Below are 19,991 nucleotides of genomic sequence, written 5' to 3' on the forward strand. Positions count from 1 at the left end.
CAGGTTGAAAAACTCGGGGACCGTCCATTTTTTTGTAAACCATTTTTGATAGGTTAGAAGTTTTGGAATGGGCTGATTTTGGTGATGATGATCTATTCCCTGTAAGATCATCCTCACCAAAAATCAGCCCATTCCAAAACCTGTAACCCATATTTTCAAAAATGTTTGCCAAAATGTTTGTTGCTGAACATTTCCCATATATATATATAGGGAAATGTTCAGCACCCTAAGTTTTACCACACACTTTAACAAACGTTTTTTGTCCTACATGGGTTAGAAGTTTTGGAATGAGCTGATTTTTGGTGAGGATGATCTCTATGATTAGAAGATCATCCTCCCCAAAAATCAGCCCATTCCGAAATGTTTTAGCCCCATGTTTACACGTTGAAAAATCGTGGACCGTCCATTTTTGTAAATCAATTTTGATGGGGTTAGAAGTTTTGGAATGAGCTGATTTTGGTGAGGATGATCTCCTCACCATAGAGATGATCCTCACCAAAAAATCAGCTCATTCCGAAACTTCTAACCCATGTAAGACAAAACGCGTTTGTTAAAGTGTGTGGTAAAACTAAGGGTGGCGAACGGGACCCATATATATATATATATATATCTATATATATAGGGTAGCGCTCAAGGGCCAACTTTTTAGCAAACTTTTTGGCAAAACATTTTTCAAAACATAGGTTAGAGGTTTTGGAATGGGCTGATTTTTGGTGAGGATGATCTCTACGGTGAGGAGATCATCCTCACCCAAAAATCAGCCCATTCCAAAACTTCTAACCCATCAAAAACAGTTTACAAAAAATGGACGGTCCACGATTTTTCAGCTTCTAAACATGGGTTAGAAGTTTTGGAATGGGCTGATTTTTGGTGAGGATGACTCCTCACCGTAGAGATCATCCTCACCAAAAATCAGCCCATTCCAAAACCTCTAACTCATGTTTTGAAAAATGTTTTGCCAAAAAGTTTGCCAAAAAGTTGGCCATTGAACGCCCCCCATATATATATATATATATATAGGGTAGCGTTCAAGGGCAAACTTTTAGCCAAACTTTTTGGCAAAACATTTTTCAAAACATAGGTTAGAAGGTTTTGGAATGGGCTGATTTTTGGTGAGGATGATCTCTACGGTGAGTAGATCATCTCACCAAAAATCAGCCCATTCCAAAACTTCTAACCCATGTTACCAGCTGAAAAATAGTGGACCGTCCAATTTTTGTAAACTGTTTTTGATGGGGTTAGAAGTTTTGGAATGGGCTGATTTTTGGTGATGATGATCTCTTCACTGTAGAGATCATCCTCACCAAAAATCAGCCCATTCCAAAACCTCTAACTCATGTTTTGAAAAATATTTTGCCAAAAAGTGTTGCTAAAAAGTTGGCATTGAACGCCCCCATATATATATATAGGGTCCCTTTCAGCAACAAACATTTTGGCAAAACATTTTTCAAAACATGGGTTAGAGGTTTTGAATGGGCTGATTTTTGGTGAGGATGATCTCTACGGTGAGGAGATCATCCTCATCAAAAAACCAGCCATTCCAAAACTTCTAGCCCCATGTTAACAGGTTGAAAAATCGTGGACCGTCCATTTTTTGTAAACCATTTTGATAGGTTAGAAGTTTTGGACTGGGCTGATTTTTGGTGATGATGATCTATTCCCTGTAAAGATCATCCTCACCAAAAATCAGCCCATTCCAAAACCTGTAACCCATATTTCAAAAATGTTTTGCCAAATGTTTGTCAAAATGTTTTGCCTGTCTTGCTGAACTCTTTCCCATATATATATATATAGGGAAATGTTCAGCACCCTAAGTTTTACCACACACTTTAACAAACGTTTTTTGTCCTACATGGGTTAGAAGTTTTGGAATGAGCTGATTTTGGTTGAGGATGATCTCTATGATTAGAAGATCATCCTCCCCAAAAATCAGCCCATTCCGAAATGTTTAGCCCCATGTTTACACGTTGAAAATTCGTGGACCGTCCATTTTTGGTAAATCAATTTTGATGGGGTTAGAAGTTTTGGAATGAGCTGATTTTTGGTGAGGATGATCTCCTCACCATAGAGATCATCCTCACCAAAAATCAGCTCATTCCGAAACTTCTAACCCATGTAAAACAAAAGCGTTTGTTAAAGTGTGTGGTAAAACTAAGGGTGGCGAACGGGACCCATATATATATATATATAGGGTGGCGTTCAAGGGGCCAACTTTTTAGCAAACTTTTTGGCAAAACATTTTTCAAAACATAGGTTAGAGTTTTGGAATGGGCTGATTTTGGTGAGGATGATCTCCTCACCGAGGAGATCATCCTCACCAAAAATCAGCCCATTCAAAACTCTCTAACCCATGTTTACAAGTTGAAAAATCGTGAACCGTCCATTTTTTATAAACTGTTTTTGATGGGGTTAGAAGTTTTGAAATGGGCTGATTTTTGGTGATGATGATCTCCATCATCCTCACCGTAGAGATCATCCTTACCAAAAATCAGCCCACATTCCAAAACCTCTAACCTATGTTTGAAAAAGTTTTGCCAAAAAGTTTGCTAAAAGTTGGCCCTTGAACGCTCCCCCATATATATATATATATATATATATATATTGATTTGTATAAGCAGATACAAAATCTTGATGAAAAGGACCACTCTTTCATGTTAAACGAGACAGACAGCAAAATTTGGATTCTAGAGTGTTCAATGTCCAACACGGACACGTCAAATGAAATAGAATCATACACAGACTAGGAATCCGTCAATGATTAGCTAGATTTCTTAATCTATAAATACCGCTTGTATCCTTAGATTTCTTTCCAATTCAAGAAACAAGAAATAAGAATTTTTCTCTCGAAGAAGATCACAACAGTGTTTGTAAGTGTTGTCGTTCTTTTCGAGATTCCGAGTTTTCTATCTTTCATTCCATTATTAGTTTAGATTAGTTGATTATTTCAATCTTTTAATGCGTCTTCTATTTCACACTTGTACATGTTGAAAGTTTTTCTATTTTAATTCTGTTGCTTCTGCTCTTTCTCTGGATCTCAGAAACATCAAAGAACATAGAGATGGGGAGAAGAAATTTGATCCCTTGTTTGGGATTTCTCTTGTTATGTTGCTGGGCAACCATAGCTGAGGTAGACTACTTTCCTTACAAAGACCCAAAACTGTCAATCAATCATCGAATCAAGGATCTTATGAATCGAATGACTCTAGAAGAGAAGATTGGTCAGATGGTTCAGCTTGATCGATCGATTGCAACGCCTGAAGTTATAAAAATTACTCCATAGGTAAACTAAATTTGTGCTTCCTCTAATGTAAGAATCGAAATAAATCAGAATGGAATGACGATGTTTGGTTTTTGTAATTTTTCAGGGAGTTTGTTGAGTGGTGGAGGAAGTGTTCCACGTCCTCAGGCCACTGCAGAGGATTGGGTTAAGATGGTGAATGATTATCAGAATGCTTCTCTATCTAGCCGTCTTGGGATTCCGATGATCTATGGAGTTGATGCGGTTCATGGACACAACAATGTGTACAAAGCGACGGTATTCCCCCACAATGTTGGACTTGGATGTACAAGGCAAGCAACTAATTAATACCCCATTACATGAAAATTCTTATTATAGTACGAGTTAGCTTAATTGAATATCTGAATGAAATTTGGATTTCCTATTGCTTCTTTTATCCTACCTTAAGTGATAAAAATTATAAACTGAAAAAAGATTTGCGCTTTTATCGACTATTAATAACAAACTGCCCATCATATAGGGATCCACAACTTGTGAAGAGAATCGGTGCTGCTACTGCTCTTGAAGTTAGAGCTACAGGAATCCAATATGCTTTTGCCCCATGTATTGCGGTAAATAACCAAATTTGACATGAAATGCTTTAATTATTAATGTATTTGAATTAGTTTTAGTTGGGATAAGCAATTTTGAGGCTTTGAGCTTTTTCTTTTTCTGTTTCTTGAGTTGTAATGTTTTTGACCCTATATACAGGTTTGCAGAGATCCAAGATGGGGTCGGTGTTATGAGAGTTATAGTGAGGACCACACGATTGTCCAAGCAATGACAGAAATTATACCCGGATTACAGGGTGATATCCCGCCTGGTTCTCAAAAGGGAGTCCCTTACGTTGGTGGAAGGTAAAGATTTTACTTCTCTTTCCTTTGAAGCCCATGTCTTTCTGTTTCTGTAACTCTTCATCGATAAAGATAAAAGTCGACTTTTGCTTAATTATGTGTAGGACAAAGGTTGCAGCTTGTGCAAAGCACTTTGTGGGTGACGGTGGCACAGTTAAGGGCATCAACGAGAACAATACAGTGACCGATTGGCATGATTTGCTGAGTATCCACATGCCTGCCTACTATGATTCAATCATCAAGGGTGTCTCAACTGTCATGGTCTCTTATTCAAGCTGGAATGGGAAGAAGATGCATGCCAACCGTGCACTTGTCACCGGTTTCCTCAAGAACAAACTTCGATTCAGGGTATAGAGCATTTAGTAATTGTATTTCAATTGGATTCCTCTGTTGTTGCTCAAATTGGAAGAAAACTAGTCTTTAATTGTTGTGTTTTCTGACTATTTTATTATTAGGGTTTTGTCATCTCTGATTGGCAAGGCATCGACAGGATCACCACACCACCTCATGCTAACTACTCACACTCTCTCAAAGAAGGGATTCACGCCGGCATTGATATGGTCAGACACAGTGGCTCCCTTTTATATATATAAATTTCTTCAACTTTGCTTTAACATTATTGTTCAATTGTGTCACAAAATCATTAAAGCTCCAATTCATTTCGTGTTTTTTGCAGGTCATGATTCCCTACAACCACACTGAATTTATTGATGATCTAACCTACTATGTCAAGAACAACGAAATTCACATGAGCCGGATTGACGATGCTGTGAAGAGAATTTTGCGTGTTAAGTTCAACATGGGTCTATTTGAAAACCCTATGGCTGATTTCAGTCTGGTGGATCAGCTCGGAAGTCAGGTATGTTCCTTCATTAGTTGCATTCTTTTAGTCCTTAAATAACACAACTCCATACATCAGAACCCATAAAAGATTGCTTCCCATTGTCTACTACTAATGATGAAACCACTTGTTTCTTGAACAGGCACATAGAGATTTGGCAAGAGAAGCTGTGAGGAAATCACTCGTACTTCTGAAGAATGGGGAATCTGCAGACAAGCCCATGCTGCCTCTCCCCAAGAAAGCCCCAAAGATTCTCGTGGCTGGAAGCCACGCCAACAACCTGGGCAATCAATGTGGTGGGTGGACAATCTCATGGCAAGGAGTTGAAGGAAATAACCTCACATCTGGTATGTATCTCTTCACTGCATTCATCGATCTCTTTTATACAAAGAAACAAAACTGTCCATTTTCACTTATGGAATACTCTTGTAAATAATGAGCAGGAACTACCATCCTTAGTGCCATCACAAGTGCAGTTGACCCAAGCACCGAAATCGTCTACAGTGACAACCCAGACGCCGACTTTGTCAAGTCCAATGACTTCTCCTATGCCATTGTTGTTGTGGGTGAGCCTCCTTATGCAGAGACTGCTGGAGACAACATGAATCTCACCATCCCTGAACCCGGGCTGAGCACAATCACAAATGTGTGTGGATCAGTAAAGTGCGTTGTTATTCTCGTCTCTGGCCGACCTCTTGTGATTGAGCCTTATGTCTCCCAGATGGATGCCCTTGTGGCTGCATGGCTCCCAGGCACTGAAGGTCAAGGTGTGACCGACGTTCTCTTTGGAGACTATGGATTCACTGGAAGGCTTTCGCGCACTTGGTTCAAGACCGTTGATCAACTCCCAATGAACGTCGGGGATGCACATTATGACCCACTCTTCCCATTTGGGTTTGGTCTAGAGACCAAGCCAATTACATCAACATAGGGTCCCTCATAACCAGGACCTTTAGAAAAAGAGCTAGTTGTTTTCTTTTTCTTTTGCATACTTTCATTAAAAGTTTCTAGTTTGTTTTTTTGTTTTTTTTATTCAGTTGGGCAAAATTTGCCATTAGGAGGTAGTTGATAATTTTTTTTAGTTACAAATACTATTTTAAACCTTTTTGTTTTTGTTTTTAGATTGATTACTATTTAAATCTATTACACACAACCTTTGTGTGGATTAGTTTTGACATCAAATGGAATTAGACATATGTACTGGTCGTGGGTTAAATTGGAGAAATTTTAACATTGGTACTTAGAATTCCCAGCTAAATCATGGACCCAATTAAAGGATCTATATGTTCTATATTAGTTGGGAGGATCAAAATAAATCAAAATTTGCAATGTGCTCTGATATAGATGCATTTCACACATACAAGTCTTTATATCATCAACACTTATTTGTTATCTCCAACAAAAGAACCAACAAAGCACCCATGAAAAGCCAAATTCATAAGCTTTTTAAAATATCATCAACACGTACAAGCCTTGATTATTCAATCCATCACCCTCAACCTCTAGAATACAACCCTTGATTATTCTAAAGAAAAACTCTTCATATTGAAGATCTTCAATCCATCAAAACCCATCTTTTACTGGCTTACAAAATAGGGCAACCTAGAAGTCAAAATTACCATCTCATGATGAGGGTTTTAAAATATTTAGAAGATATAAGATATCCCTATACGGTAATGGGATTTTTTTTTTTTTTTTACCAAAGAGGAATCTGTAAATTTAATTTATAAACCTTTTCAACTTCAGATAAAAATAATTTTAAATAAATGCAAGTAAATAAAAGGAAAATTTTAATTACCAAATAGGGGATGTCCTGTTTGTGCTAAATATTTTAACAAACTCACTCACCTAATTGTTTGGCATCCCGAAAGTCATACATGTTTTGAAAATATTTAGAATAGTTTATTTTAAACACAGATATATCCCTATATCATAATGGAACCTTTTTACTAAACAAAGGACTGTTTTACTTGTATTTATTTAATTTTACTTTTATACCCTTATTTTCAACATCAAATAAATACTCCTGCTAAGTAAATACAAGTACAATAGATACTCTGAAGAATACTGATTTTCTAAGTCAACCTAACAAAATAACTCACTGACCGGTAGATTTTTTTTCCCTCGGGATACACAACTTTACATGTTATTAGATTTTTTCCCTTGAGATACACAACTGCACATCTCTATAAAACATGTGCAGTTGTGTATCCTGAGGGAAAAAATCTACGATTCTCACACATGCCACTTTAGTGAGTTTTTGAGTAAGTCTATGATAGTTGAGTTAGAAAATCATTACACTATTTTAAAATTGTATTCTTTCTCGTATTTCTCTTTATTCTTTTCTCTATCCCTTCCTTGGTAGCCTTTATTTTCTTCCTTTTGATTTCTTCTAAATCTAAGGCGCCTTCTATTTTAATCTTCCTAAAACTCATATTACTACTATATATTCATTTCTATTGTAAATCATAAATTTTAAGGTGCCAACTTAACTAAGTTGGTAGGTCGTGTGGAGTGTTGATCCAACGAATTAGGTTCAAAACCTATTGAAACAACTTTTCATATAGGCCTCCAACCCCTTGCTTGTCTTGTAAAAAATATAATAATAATAATAATATTCATCCATCTAGTCCTTCTCGTAGTTAGTAATTCGGTGTACGGCAAAAAATTGGTATGGAAATAAATCGAGTATAATTCGAAATAGTGATTCATCAATCCGTTTAAAAATTTGGCGAAAAAACCACATAATTGACAATAATACGATACGAAAATAGTTCAAGTATGGTTTGGAAATAATAATTTTTAAACTTTCAAAAATTCGAATATATATTAACATCCCTATATTAATAAACATAAATAAAGTATAATTTGTCATAACAATTCCTATCCAATAATTATATATCAAAATTTAATATAAAAAAATCTTAAATAAGCATATAATAATCCACACCGCATTCATCCAATAAACTAGAAATTTACAATTAAAGAAGTAACAATTAATGTCAAATCAACTAATCTGTATTATCCTATATGTTTAAATTCAACTTCCTAAATTGAAAGAAAAATATTCAAAATCTACATATGTCCTGTGATATAATTGCAAAAAAATATTATATATTTCTAATAGTTTCAAAAAACCTATTGACATGAAGTAGATGAATGAAATCCAAATAGTCCATAAAAAAGAATATTTTCATGATTAGGTATAACTTCATCTTCTTTTTCAAATTCTTCACGATCATCATCTACATATTCTAAAAGCTCCCCAAGCTGCCATAGATTAATTACTTCTATATTACGTTTTTCAAGATCACAACAATTAGTCTTTATCTTTGAATTCATTATGTAAATCAAATCTTCTATTATAGCATGTGTCAATCTATTTCTCTTTTTTGTTTGCGCAGCTTCGAATGCACTTCCAATTTTACTTACATGATGAAGAACCACATGGTTGACTTAAGATACAAATATTGATCTTTTGAACTATGAGAATTGGTTCACCGTTATGTGACCACCATATACCTACGTTTATTTGAAAATAAAAAAGTACAAAACACATTATCATATATTAATAATTAATAAAAAAAAACTCAAAATAGTATAATAAGATACTTATAAGGGTGAATTGTTTCCAATTGATCTCTACCAAGAGTAGTAAAAATATTTGAACTTTGAGTATTGTACTCCATTATTTATATACCAAGGACTTTTTCGTTTATTACTTGTGTCAAACATTTTCTCAACAGTAAAAAAGTAATCCCTTTCTAACATCTGAGCTATCATACCTTATCTTTTCACTAGTCATTAACAATGGATATAGAAATGTAGCAGCCACATGAACATTATGAAGTATATTTGTATCCTTTCTTGAAATAAATAATTCCCATATTTTCATGTACCTTGATTGACTATCATAAAATCATTGTTTCAATGTATCCTTTGCCATTTCTATTGCTTCATATAAGTACCCTGCAATTGATCCCTCACCATCAACAAAACAAAGTATTCTAATAATAGGCTTATATTTGGAATGGGCCCCTCTATGCAAAATGCCCAAAAATGTCACAAAAATTCAAATGGGCCCCAAGGCCCAAATTCTCAAAAAAATCGTCTACTTCTCAAAAACTTAAGGCCCTCCTTTATGTGGACACGGGATTTTTGTTTCCGAATATCTCTCCCACTTTGGGGTTTGAAGTCGCCATCATTCTTTTTGTGAAAGGGGTGTGAATGGTCACTTGAATTGTATTTTTCGAAAAATATGTTATTTTGGCATTTAGTGACTCTTGTACGGCTAGGGCTCATTGATCCAACTTTGGATCTAGGTAAGGGGGTCCATATTATGGAGTAGGGAAGGTGTTAGGCATCATACTCCCTTCACAATTGGTGGTAACCTTAGATTCGATCCTTTTTGAAAATAAAATATAAAGAAAAGTCAGGAAGATTTGATATGTGCCCTCAAGTACGAGAGACTTTGATGTTGGTTTAAACCATTAATGACCACCCTATTAAGAAAAGATACCCATCTATGGCTTAAACCATTTGTGGTGTGTTCATGAGTGCAGAGAAAGGGAAATAATAGAAGAGAAAAGTTGGAGGAAGAGACACTACGTCATAATGTGCCAAAAACGATTGCCCATACAGTTGCAAAAGGGGTCGTTTTAAAAGGGGTGGTTTTTTGCCTAAAACAGTTGGAAAAAACGACTGTCTTTAATAGTCGGAAAAAAAACGACAGTCTTTGACAGTCGAAAAAAACGACAGTCAAAACGACTGTTTTTAACAGTCGTAAAAAACAACGGTCTTGGATAGTCGTTTTTCTTGATTTATAATAATTTTTTCTTTCTGAATTTATAAATTGAAAAAATGGATTATTAAAAAAAATATTTTTCTGAAATTCAAAAACCCCTGCCACCAATATAGAAATGTATTTATTCTCAAAAAACTTCTTTCTACTACCATTCATATTCACTAACATCTCTAACATTCAGTACAATGTACTCAAACAAAAAAAAGGTATTGTTGCTTATTTTCTCTCATCTCTGATATTCGATACAATTGAAAAAAAAATGGTAGACTTGTTGCTTATGAGTCCTTGTCCATCCTGATCTTTCCACCTCTCTTATTACTTCTGACAATGATTCAAGTTTGGACATAGTGTTCACAATTGCTTGAATGTTAGGAGGCTTGGCAACATTGTCTTGAGCACACATTAATCCCAAACCAATCTCATTCTCTGGATACTTGCATTGTAGCCGTGGGTCTACCAATGTGAAGTCAGCAATAATTATTACTAGGAAATGCAAGAAGCCTTGAACAAAACAGAAGATTATCTTGGCATCGCTACCTGCAACAATTGAAAACAAAAAATGCGTCATGATGCAAAAACTCTCTTCCCCCTAACATACCATCCAACACAGCATAAGCTGATCAGTTATTTTGAACTTTCACATAGAGGTCACTAGAATAAATGACTATACTGAACTCATACTCACCTCATGCAATAATTTTGAAATCCTATCACGATTGGCTTGAATCCCCTTACACAGTTCTTTTCGAATGAAACAGATGCATATCCTAGTAACCTCAGTGACTATCGATGAAGAATCAAGTTAGTAACACATTGATTAGTAGAACTCATCAAACAAATTTTTTAACCATATAAATTTTACCAACTGAAAACTCTTCTTTTATCTAGCAATAAGCATGCTAATAAATTCTGTGACCTTGTCTAAGATTTGTGAAAAGGATTATTACAAAAAATAAAAATAAAAAATTTGATGAGTATTACAATTTTCTAATGGTTATGAAACTGTTTGTTGATGATACGACCAAATATTTACGTTATATAACATGAACAAGGACGTATAGACTACACATTACCTGAGCACAAACCATCGTGAGGGCCTCACATTGACCAGGGTTAACCTTACCCTGAAAAGAGTAAAACTTAAGCTAAATAATAAAAAAAGTAAATGAAAACTAAGTGCTAACTTTGCAATTACAAGTTTTAAGAAATTTTCTTTTCTTGTTTTATCTTTTAGCAATAGAAACATAAAATAAACAAGAACTACAAGTTGAGAACAGGATTGTACTAGCATAATACTGCTGCCAGGTTCATTTTCAGGTTTATTACAGTATAAAAGTACAATAGAAAGTGCACAAATTAAACAACACAGCCTTGCCAATTTAGAATATCAGTTAATACAAAACTTGTACACCATTAAACAAGCTTTGGATAAGCACAACAGATTGACAGGGCTGTCCAACAAAAAGTTGGGAAAACCCAACCACATTATGCCTCAAATAGAAGATACCTTGAGTGGATCTTCTGCATCACCATCACCACTTTCATCAATGCTTAATCTCAATTTTATCATCCTGTGGATTCTGTTGCCCAAGGTGTCTGGGTCATCTAGGCTAAACCCAGAGGTGAGTAGAGTAGTCTCAAAAATTAGTAAAACCAGTGATTTTTTACAGAACAATAATCAGATCTCTGTGTCTCTCCTCTCCTCTATAATATAAGCTTTAGAGAAGAAGATGCGCCTCGATCTGCTATTGCTTCATCTATAGTTTGGTTTGCTGTTGAGACTAGTACGCGTGAACAGATAAGACCCTGTCCAAGAGCTCCTGCGACATTGGCTCTCCCCTTTTCTGCTGAGGGGATATTCTTGCCGTGTGGACCAACATTTTCCATTTATCCTGCACACACACCAACATCCAACACCCCATCCATCCATATCTATCAAAAACTCATCAATGTAAAACTATTTTGACCCAGCTAGCCTTGAAAGCTATACTAGAAAGATTTACATATTTTACATCTTTTTTAATAGCTGTTGGAGAGATCTAACAAGTCTCTGTCCAATATTTTAGACTTAAATGCTTGTAATCCATGAAAAATAAGATTTTGTGACTGAGCATCTACTAATCTACCTTATAATAAGAAAAAATAAAATTATTCAAATATAAATATGTATTGATAAATAGTTCTAAAAAATTTAAAGGAGACAGACAAGATATTTTGTTTTAAAACCATGAGACTGACTGGGCCATTTGAAATGACTAAACCATAAGATCTTATGGGCCAATCTATATGTAGGAATCACAAGGTGTGTTCACAAAAATGACAAGCATCCTCAATTAAAATCATTGAAAAAAAATTGTCATCTTTACATAACTAGAGTGCAACAGCAGAAGTGTAGTGTACCTACAACTTGGCAATACTAAAAAATAATCACAAAGATGATGTAAATCTCTCAGAAAAAAAAAAGTTACCTTCAAGTCCACATAAGCTCGATGCTTTGCATTATCTAAAACACGTAGTTTGATGTCACACCACCTGTAGAATAAGGAGTGTGTTAAAATTCGGTATGCTGCAAGGAATCATCACTATAATAAAATTCTATATATTTTTCCAAAAATTCAAAAAAAAAAAAAAATAGTTAACCCGTAAAGACACAAGCTGACTAAATTGTTGAAGCACTGATTAATTTGGCATCTTGATTAATCACCTCCTTCAAGCTAATTAAATAGCTGAAGCACCAATTAATTTGGCATCTTGTCTAATTACCCACTTCACTATTTAAGGGTTCAAGTGTGTTATTCTTTTTTATCATTTTTAAAAAAATGTTCGAACTTCGAATTCCACCTCTCCACCTCTCAACCTATCCAACTACTTGTGATGAATCTCCTACGAGTGGCAATTTTCCTGCAAGTGGAAAATCGAGGTACATTGTTTTCTTTTTTTTCTTCTAATATTTCCATTCTTCTTCAAGGTTTATGGGCCTTTTTTGGGACCTTGATATTTTCCTACAAACCCATTGACCTAATTCTTCTTCTACTTCTAAAATCCTATCTAACATTATTTTATTTTATTTTTTCTAAAATAAGAACCTTGATGATTAATCTCCAAATTATTTTTGAAACTCTCCCAGATTTATTTGAATTGTTAACCAAATTGACCCCCACATCGAATAATTGCAGAATCTAAAGTTGGTTACTATGGGAATCATCACTTATACCAGGGAAAAAAAAGGCCAAATGGTTTATGGTCATATTAAGGGTGGTGGTAATCATCAAACATACCTTCCAGTTCCAAGCTTCTCAACTGTTTGAACAAGTGCTTCTACTTTTGAGACAGAGAAGGGTCTCTTGATACGCCGCTGAAAGAGTTCTGATATCTTAGATTTTATGTGCAAAGGGATGACAGACAGTGCCTCTATGCTTGATGTAATGGCAACCAGGGATCTGATTGAGTTATTAATTAAGCATCAACACCAACAATACATACCAAATTGTAAGAGTGCCAAATGGCTCACTAATAAAAAAAATCAACACCAACAATACTATTAGTAAGATCAAGCAAAAGTACCAAATGGTTCACTAAGGAAGCATCAACACCAGCATTAATAGTACTATGAAGATTCGAGAGTACCAAATGACTCATTAATCAAGCATCAACACCAACACTGTGAAGGTGTTGTATCACAAAATAACTCACTAATCAAGCATCAACACCAACACCAAGGTGTTAGATTTATCTGGTTTTTGTTTTAAACTTGTCAAGTGAAGGGGAAACAGTGGGGTTCACTTGAAACTTAATCTCTAGCTGCATAATCTGTCAATGTTGTATCTTTATCAACTAGTTTAATCTATATTCTAGACCCCACAACACATTTATTTATCAAAATTTCTAAGTCACAATAGCAATCGAGGTATGTTGTGGTCACAAATCACAATAGCAATCACAATTGCAAGTACTATCGATTCATCCTTATCATGATGCATAAACTTAGTGTTACAGGTCTTACCCTTCTGGTTAATTTTCCATTCTACCATTGGTAATTCTGGAATTGTAACTTTGATGGGAACATTTGTCACACATCCTTGAGAAAAGAAGTAAAAAACTTGAGCTTGGCGTGATCAGACACTAAAACATGATGGTAGTATTCATAACAGAAAGATAGAATTCATGGCAGAAATTTGTAGTCTTCTATTCAATGAAAAAGAAACCAATTTTTAACCTTACAAAGCTTTTCTTCGGAAACAAATCAACTTCTGATGGAGGACAATAACTTATATTCAAAACAGGGCACTGCAAAAGAAAGTCCCATGTGATGATTCATCTGTGCTTTCACTTCAAAATTAAAGAGAATACATTGCTTCAAAAGAAAATGGAAACCGAATTTCCATATAACTGCATATCAGAGAGAACTGAATCATTTACATGTTTGTACCTACATGACTGAGGCTCATGAAATACCAGCTAAGACTCAATTTGAATTTATCAGCGTCCTTCAATATTTTGCGTAACTCTAAACAACATCCAATCAGTAGCCAGATTTGATCAATAAGTAACAAAATTGAATAAGAAGGAAAACCACTGATGATATAATGATATATTTCATCCATTGATAAAGTAAGAACAATAGTTTTATGCATTGATAAAGTAAGAACAGTAGTTTTTACCAAAGTTATAGTTACTTCTTCAAAAGCCTTCCACTATCAATAATTAACAACAGAAATTCCAGCTCCAATAGTCATCATGGTCATTGGGTGGGTTCACCCAACGACCATGATCTTTTATCAGCTGGATCAAGGCATCAATTGCATAATTCATCTCAATTCCTCACTTCACCATGTCTTGAAAAACCACACACCATGTAGTAAACCATTAGAACTGAATTCTATAATTTATAGAACAAATAGTATCCCTTTATAATTAAAAGGGTATGCGGAATCATCCCCAAAGCCCCTGAATCACCAGTACACCCATGTAAAAATATGAGACAAATAAGAAAGAATCTCCAATTTCAGTTTCTCAAAAGATGTAGTACAGAACAAGAAATTAGAATGAGCCACCATTTTAAAATTGTAGGATTAAGTGTGGATGTCACTTTCATATCAACTTTTCATCAAAAGCCAAAGACATGGTTCGAGATAAGCCAATAATGATTTACTGCAGTAATAGCAGAGTGGGTCATAAACACCAGTGGAAGCGCAACCAATGAAAATATGGCTAGCTTGGTATGCCCAAAATGACATGGATTTCAATTTTTGTGAGAAATTCTTCGCCCGCTTGAATTGACTTTCTGGTTATATCACAAATGCAGATTCTTGAAAGAGTTGTTTAGATTAGTTGAAACCATCTATCATGTCAAAGTAGGAAAGGAGTCATAATGTAGAAAGCAATCGCTAAAATGAGCCGGATCCAACAAATAAACAAAAAAACTAAAATGGCCATGTTTACTTTATTCCGATGCTCCAAACAATACCTTTGGAAATTAGATCTTCCATAGCATGCCAAGTAGTTTCAAGGGATATGGTTGTGTCTATGTCTAGCATACCATCTTCATCAAGAGCATTGGAAGTTGTACCCACACCTACATTTATGGGACATGAGAGAAAATTTATGCCAAATAACCCATGAATAATAATTGTCTTGGATCAACTCTCAATCATCAAACCCATTGTAGACACAAAACAAATGGATCTAAATCATGAACTAAACACTGAATGAGTGAAGCTACATTGGGGACCCAATATTTTTCTAATTGTAACTATAATCCCATTCCATTATGATTTAGTTTCAAAAAGCATGAGCTGCAAAGATTAAGATCCCTCACTTAGTTTGATTTTCGGGATGTGCCCTATCTATGAAGTAGACCTTGGAACATTCAGTGGACCACATGTACAGTATATAGATATGGGAGTAGGTGCATTTTATAAGTTATTTGATAAGTGGGTTCATTACATACATCACCAATTACAAAAATACAGCAATTAACCATCCAACAACACACGCACACAAAAAACTTAAAAAAAGAGAGAGGTATAAACTACTGCACATAATCATATATACAAATAAAAAACAAATGTTAAAAATGTAATGGCAAGTAGGAAATCACCAATATGCCTCGTGGCTATAGGAAAGTGGACATGGTAAAAATCCAGGTAGTCTAATTGAAGTTTCTTTAGACTGTCTTTATAGGCCTCTAGAACATGTCCATGGTCTGAATTCCAAAGCTACAAACATAATGTAGGTAAGAATTTGATATTGGTTGGGATAATGTGAAGTAAGAGATACAACAAGACCAAAGGACCAAAGGAGATTAGAAACAAATTTGTAAAGCTTTAAACTAGCCTTGGTGGTAATGAAAATGTCCTCTCTCTTCACAAGGCCAGACTGAAATGCTTCAGCAAGTGCTTCTCTAACTTCTACTTTGTTCATATGGAATAGTTTGTGTCAATCATTTTATAAAAGTAAAGAACTTATATAAAATTTCAAACTCATTTTTATTCTCCTTTTCTTTTTCAATTAGAAGTCTTACTCATGAGAATCTTCCAAGGTGGTTTAGGTTTTTCAATCACCTCTGCAAAGCTTCCCTAAACTTATATCCAATCACTAAAAGCTGAAAGACAACAAGGTATAGATAGGAACTCCAAGTTACAAAGAGACCTAACACACCTAAGAATATCAACACCACCCAACAACACTTCCAAAGAAACCACTAATGATATAATGATATATTTCATCCATTGATAAAGTAAGAACAATAGTTATATGCATTGATAAAGTAAGAACAATAGTTTTAACCAAAGTTATAGTTACTTCTCCAAAAGCCTTGCACTATCAATAGTTAAAAACAGAAATTCTAGCTCCAATAGTCATCCAGACTTGGGACCATCATTTTCCCTCCACCTTTATCTGGGTTTGGGACCGGCAATGTAAAACATATAATTTTACATTGGCGGAGTTAAAAAGGGGTTAATTAACAACAAAAATAGTTATATAAGAAATCATAAAACATACATAGGTAAAAAAATCTATGTAGTGAAATTAAATGTGCCAAAACTAAATTAGATGAAGATTTTATAATTATATCAATTAAACAACTAACATCTAAGAATATATATAATTTTGACAAATAAAATTAAAATTAAAATCTAAAACCCTAAAATAATTTAGAACAATCTGAGTTTCGATCAAAAGCCTTAACATACCTTAAGATTAGATAAAAAACCTAGCAAAAACTTGCGATAAATCCAATAGAGATCAAAATTTAGTTGCTGAAATGCAATCTTATATGGATTTCCTCTACGATAGAAGGTAATTCAAAATGATTAGGGAAGGAGGGATAAAACAAAATCCTAAAACTTGCTTTAACAATGAAGAAAACATTTGAAACCCTAAATTAATTAAGAAAAATTTGAGATTTAATCAAAAATTTTAACATACCTAAAGATTCAATCACAAATCAAGCAAAGGGAGGGAGATTGAATAAATTCCTAAAACTTTTAATCAAACACTGATCGATTCTACCCTAAAACTTGCAAATCGAATTCTGATTGATTTTAAGAGAGAGTGAGTCGAGTGAGAGAGAGAGATACACTAGATCAAAATTTAGAGAGTTGATCTTCTTCTTGAAACTTAGAGAGAGAGAGAGAGAGAGAGAGAGAGAGAGAGAGAGAGAGAGAGAGAGAGAGAGAGAGAGAGAGAGATACATATTCGAGAGAGAGCGAGAGAGAAAGGCAGTCGAGTGAGAGGAGAGATAAAGACGAGTAGAGAGTGTGAATGAGAGAAGAGAGAAGTTCGATAAAGACGAGTAGAGAGTGAGATCGAGCTTCTATCTAAAGAATTTTTTTTAGAATAGCTATCAGTACCCCAACTTTTACTTATTACCTTTAGTTGGTTGAAACGACAATTAAACGACAGCCAAAAACTGTTGCAATTAACGACAGCCTTTAGTAGTTGTTCTTAGAGCAATTGTGGCGTCGCAATAAACGCAATATGACATAGTGTTTGATCATTGCTTAAGTGTCCACAATAAATAGTGAAATCGAGTGATGATGATGATTTGATGACTATACATAGTGCAAACTTGAGACCTTGATGATATTCGGAAGGCACGGAGTGATGGAGATAGGTTTTATTGTTGATCACAATCATATCTTGTTCGCAACGATGATTGGAAGAATGTGTGGAATACTTGAGAATAGGGTTAACAAAATGGACTCCATCGGTATTGTTACTACCACTAATTCAAAGACGAGATACCAAAAGTAAGACTACAAGTCGATGTAGGTGTTAGAGAAGAAGTGAGTATGGTGACGCATATAAGTTGTTTGATAAAATACCTAATAAACATAAGTTACTAATAAATGATTGTCCGCCAGCAGTATTGCCATTGTTGGCGATGGATGGTGGACTACCAAGATCGGTCTCTCATTGCTCTGATACCATAAATAAGATTTAAAAATGATTTCTTTCTTTCTTTTTAGATGCATATTACATAACCCTAATAGGGTTTAAATAGAGGAAAGATATTGAAGGAAAAGATCCAATTGATCCTATTTTGGCATGTAATCTTTTCTAATATTGTCTCATCTAAATCTAATCTTCATGAGATGATATGGTGTATCATTATACACCTTATTAAAATGCACCACGTCATAATACTCTATCATTGGGTGAGTTTACTTACCTTTTAGATTTTAATTTGAATGCTACATATAAAGAACATGCAGAGAATTCATTTTTACAAGCCAAAAGCCATGCTAGTAATTAGTGTCAAAAAGATACATCAATGGATAAAATATACACATGAAACTAATAGAAAGTCCTGCAGTTATCAAAAAATTTTCCCTTAGTTTTTCCAACATTTTGATCCATGATGCCCATCAACTCCATCATCTCTTCAATAATCTTTGTTCCTCAAATCTTATTCCTCGAGATTCTTGGGATATTTCAACGAAGTTGTACCCGATTTCACTAAAGAAGCTGGATTATGTGCCATACGACAATGTTATAAACATGTCGTCATAGTCATAGAAGTACAAGATCTAACTCGGACTTTATATGAAGAAGAGGTAGAAGAAATTATTTGACATGTTGTGTGTGATATAATGGAAAGTAATGGACTAGGTGTGATTCCTGCATTAGAATATTTTGTCGAAACCATAGAGACAAAGAAATTTGAGAAAGGGGAGTTGAAGGAGATGTGCTTGGTGTGCTTAGATGAGTTGGTGGGTCTTGTTGGTACAAGGATGCCATGCTCGCATTTGTTCCACAAAAGATGCATCATGAAGTGGTTGGAAGAAAAATTTACCTACCCTATTTGTCGTTTCGAGATGCCTACTTGATTCTTAGTTGTTTTGATTTTTTATCTTTATTTGTTTTCATAGATAAACATTCATTGTCTTTTTTTGACTTTTAATTAGAAAGACACCCACAAAAAATGTACTGGACATATTATTCTTTGTTTCGTCTTCTTAAATTATATTGGAAAATTGTAATTAGAATATGAGTAGACTAATGCGGGAGTGACATAGTTGTTCTATAAAACTTAAAATATGAAAACGGCGATTGATAAATGCATGGAAAGATACAAATTTTATCTACAACCTTTGAGCTATCATATTCATTGTAATTGTCGTCATTGATTGAATTATTTCCTTTTTAGATTGAATTCTTGAGAATTATTCATTTAAGTTCAAATAAATGAAATAAATCAATGAGAAAACCTATTGAATGAGATTTCAATAGTAATCATATTTTATTGTCATAATCCGTTGAAATAATGATTTTTAGAACCTTTTGAACCCTAGAATCAATAGAAAATGGAAGATCTAAGAACAATTTTCTTCATCTTCCCCAATGGCATGAGCAAAAATTTAAGGTTTTAGATTTCAAATATTTAGTTATTCTGGTGGGTTTAAGTACTATCATGAATGAGATCCATTTATCATTTCTTTTTCTTTTTTAAGTGGATGTAGATTTCTCAAAAAGTGGGTGCCAATATTCTCACGATTTTTGACACATGATGATGTTTATATGTTAATCGACGTAATTCTTGAGTTTTATGTGGGAAATTTGTCAGATACACAATAATTAGGGATTTGAACCATATATTTTTCAGTTCGGATAAATTAGCTGAACTTGTCACCTACAAAATGACATAGGCTAAGGCTAAAAAAATAGTTTTTTTTTTTTTTTTTTGAGGACTTGTGTTAACTGTCAACA

At 34.4% G+C, this 19,991-nt stretch overlaps 2 protein-coding genes across 8 annotated transcripts; one reads left to right on the top strand and one right to left on the bottom strand.

Moving 5' to 3' along the window:
- The first annotated feature begins 2,706 nt into the window (after nucleotides 1-2,706).
- LOC147400228 (uncharacterized) lies at nucleotides 2,707-6,147 on the top strand. The gene is made up of 10 exons (XM_086445848.1): nucleotides 2,707-2,867; nucleotides 3,039-3,269; nucleotides 3,354-3,570; nucleotides 3,759-3,849; nucleotides 3,989-4,134; nucleotides 4,236-4,479; nucleotides 4,587-4,691; nucleotides 4,808-4,990; nucleotides 5,115-5,319; nucleotides 5,416-6,147. Exons 2-10 carry the CDS (start codon nucleotides 3,059-3,061, stop codon nucleotides 5,901-5,903), a joined length of 1,890 nt encoding a protein of 629 aa, XP_086301974.1. The 5' UTR covers nucleotides 2,707-2,867; nucleotides 3,039-3,058; the 3' UTR covers nucleotides 5,904-6,147.
- A 3,659-nt stretch (nucleotides 6,148-9,806) lies between these two features.
- On the bottom strand, nucleotides 9,807-18,127 carry LOC147400229 (NADP-dependent D-sorbitol-6-phosphate dehydrogenase-like). Of its 7 annotated transcripts, XM_086445850.1 has the most exons (11): nucleotides 17,208-17,633; nucleotides 16,300-16,380; nucleotides 16,113-16,186; nucleotides 15,877-15,994; nucleotides 15,219-15,351; nucleotides 13,055-13,216; nucleotides 12,245-12,308; nucleotides 11,284-11,668; nucleotides 10,850-10,900; nucleotides 10,462-10,559; nucleotides 9,807-10,313 (listed from the first exon to the last, which is right to left on the bottom strand). In XM_086445850.1, exons 2-8 carry the CDS (start codon nucleotides 16,301-16,303, stop codon nucleotides 11,558-11,560), a joined length of 666 nt encoding a protein of 221 aa, XP_086301976.1. In that variant the 5' UTR covers nucleotides 16,304-16,380; nucleotides 17,208-17,633; the 3' UTR covers nucleotides 9,807-10,313; nucleotides 10,462-10,559; nucleotides 10,850-10,900; nucleotides 11,284-11,557. The 7 variants fall into 7 exon arrangements, 2 of the variants coding, with proteins under 2 accessions (XP_086301976.1, XP_086301975.1); XM_086445849.1 differs by lacking the exons at nucleotides 9,807-10,313; nucleotides 10,462-10,559; nucleotides 10,850-10,900 and having other exon boundaries at nucleotides 10,947-11,668; nucleotides 16,113-17,624; XR_015179246.1 differs by lacking the exons at nucleotides 9,807-10,313; nucleotides 10,462-10,559; nucleotides 10,850-10,900; ... (1 more) ...; nucleotides 12,245-12,308; nucleotides 15,219-15,351 and adding an exon at nucleotides 14,206-14,283 and having other exon boundaries at nucleotides 13,074-14,063; nucleotides 15,877-18,127.
- Between the last annotated feature and the right edge of the window lie 1,864 nt (nucleotides 18,128-19,991).

Source organism: Akebia trifoliata, chromosome 6, assembly GCF_017979445.1.
Source record: "Akebia trifoliata isolate Shusen 1 chromosome 6, ASM1797944v1, whole genome shotgun sequence".
Lineage (NCBI taxonomy): Eukaryota > Viridiplantae > Streptophyta > Magnoliopsida > Ranunculales > Lardizabalaceae > Akebia > Akebia trifoliata.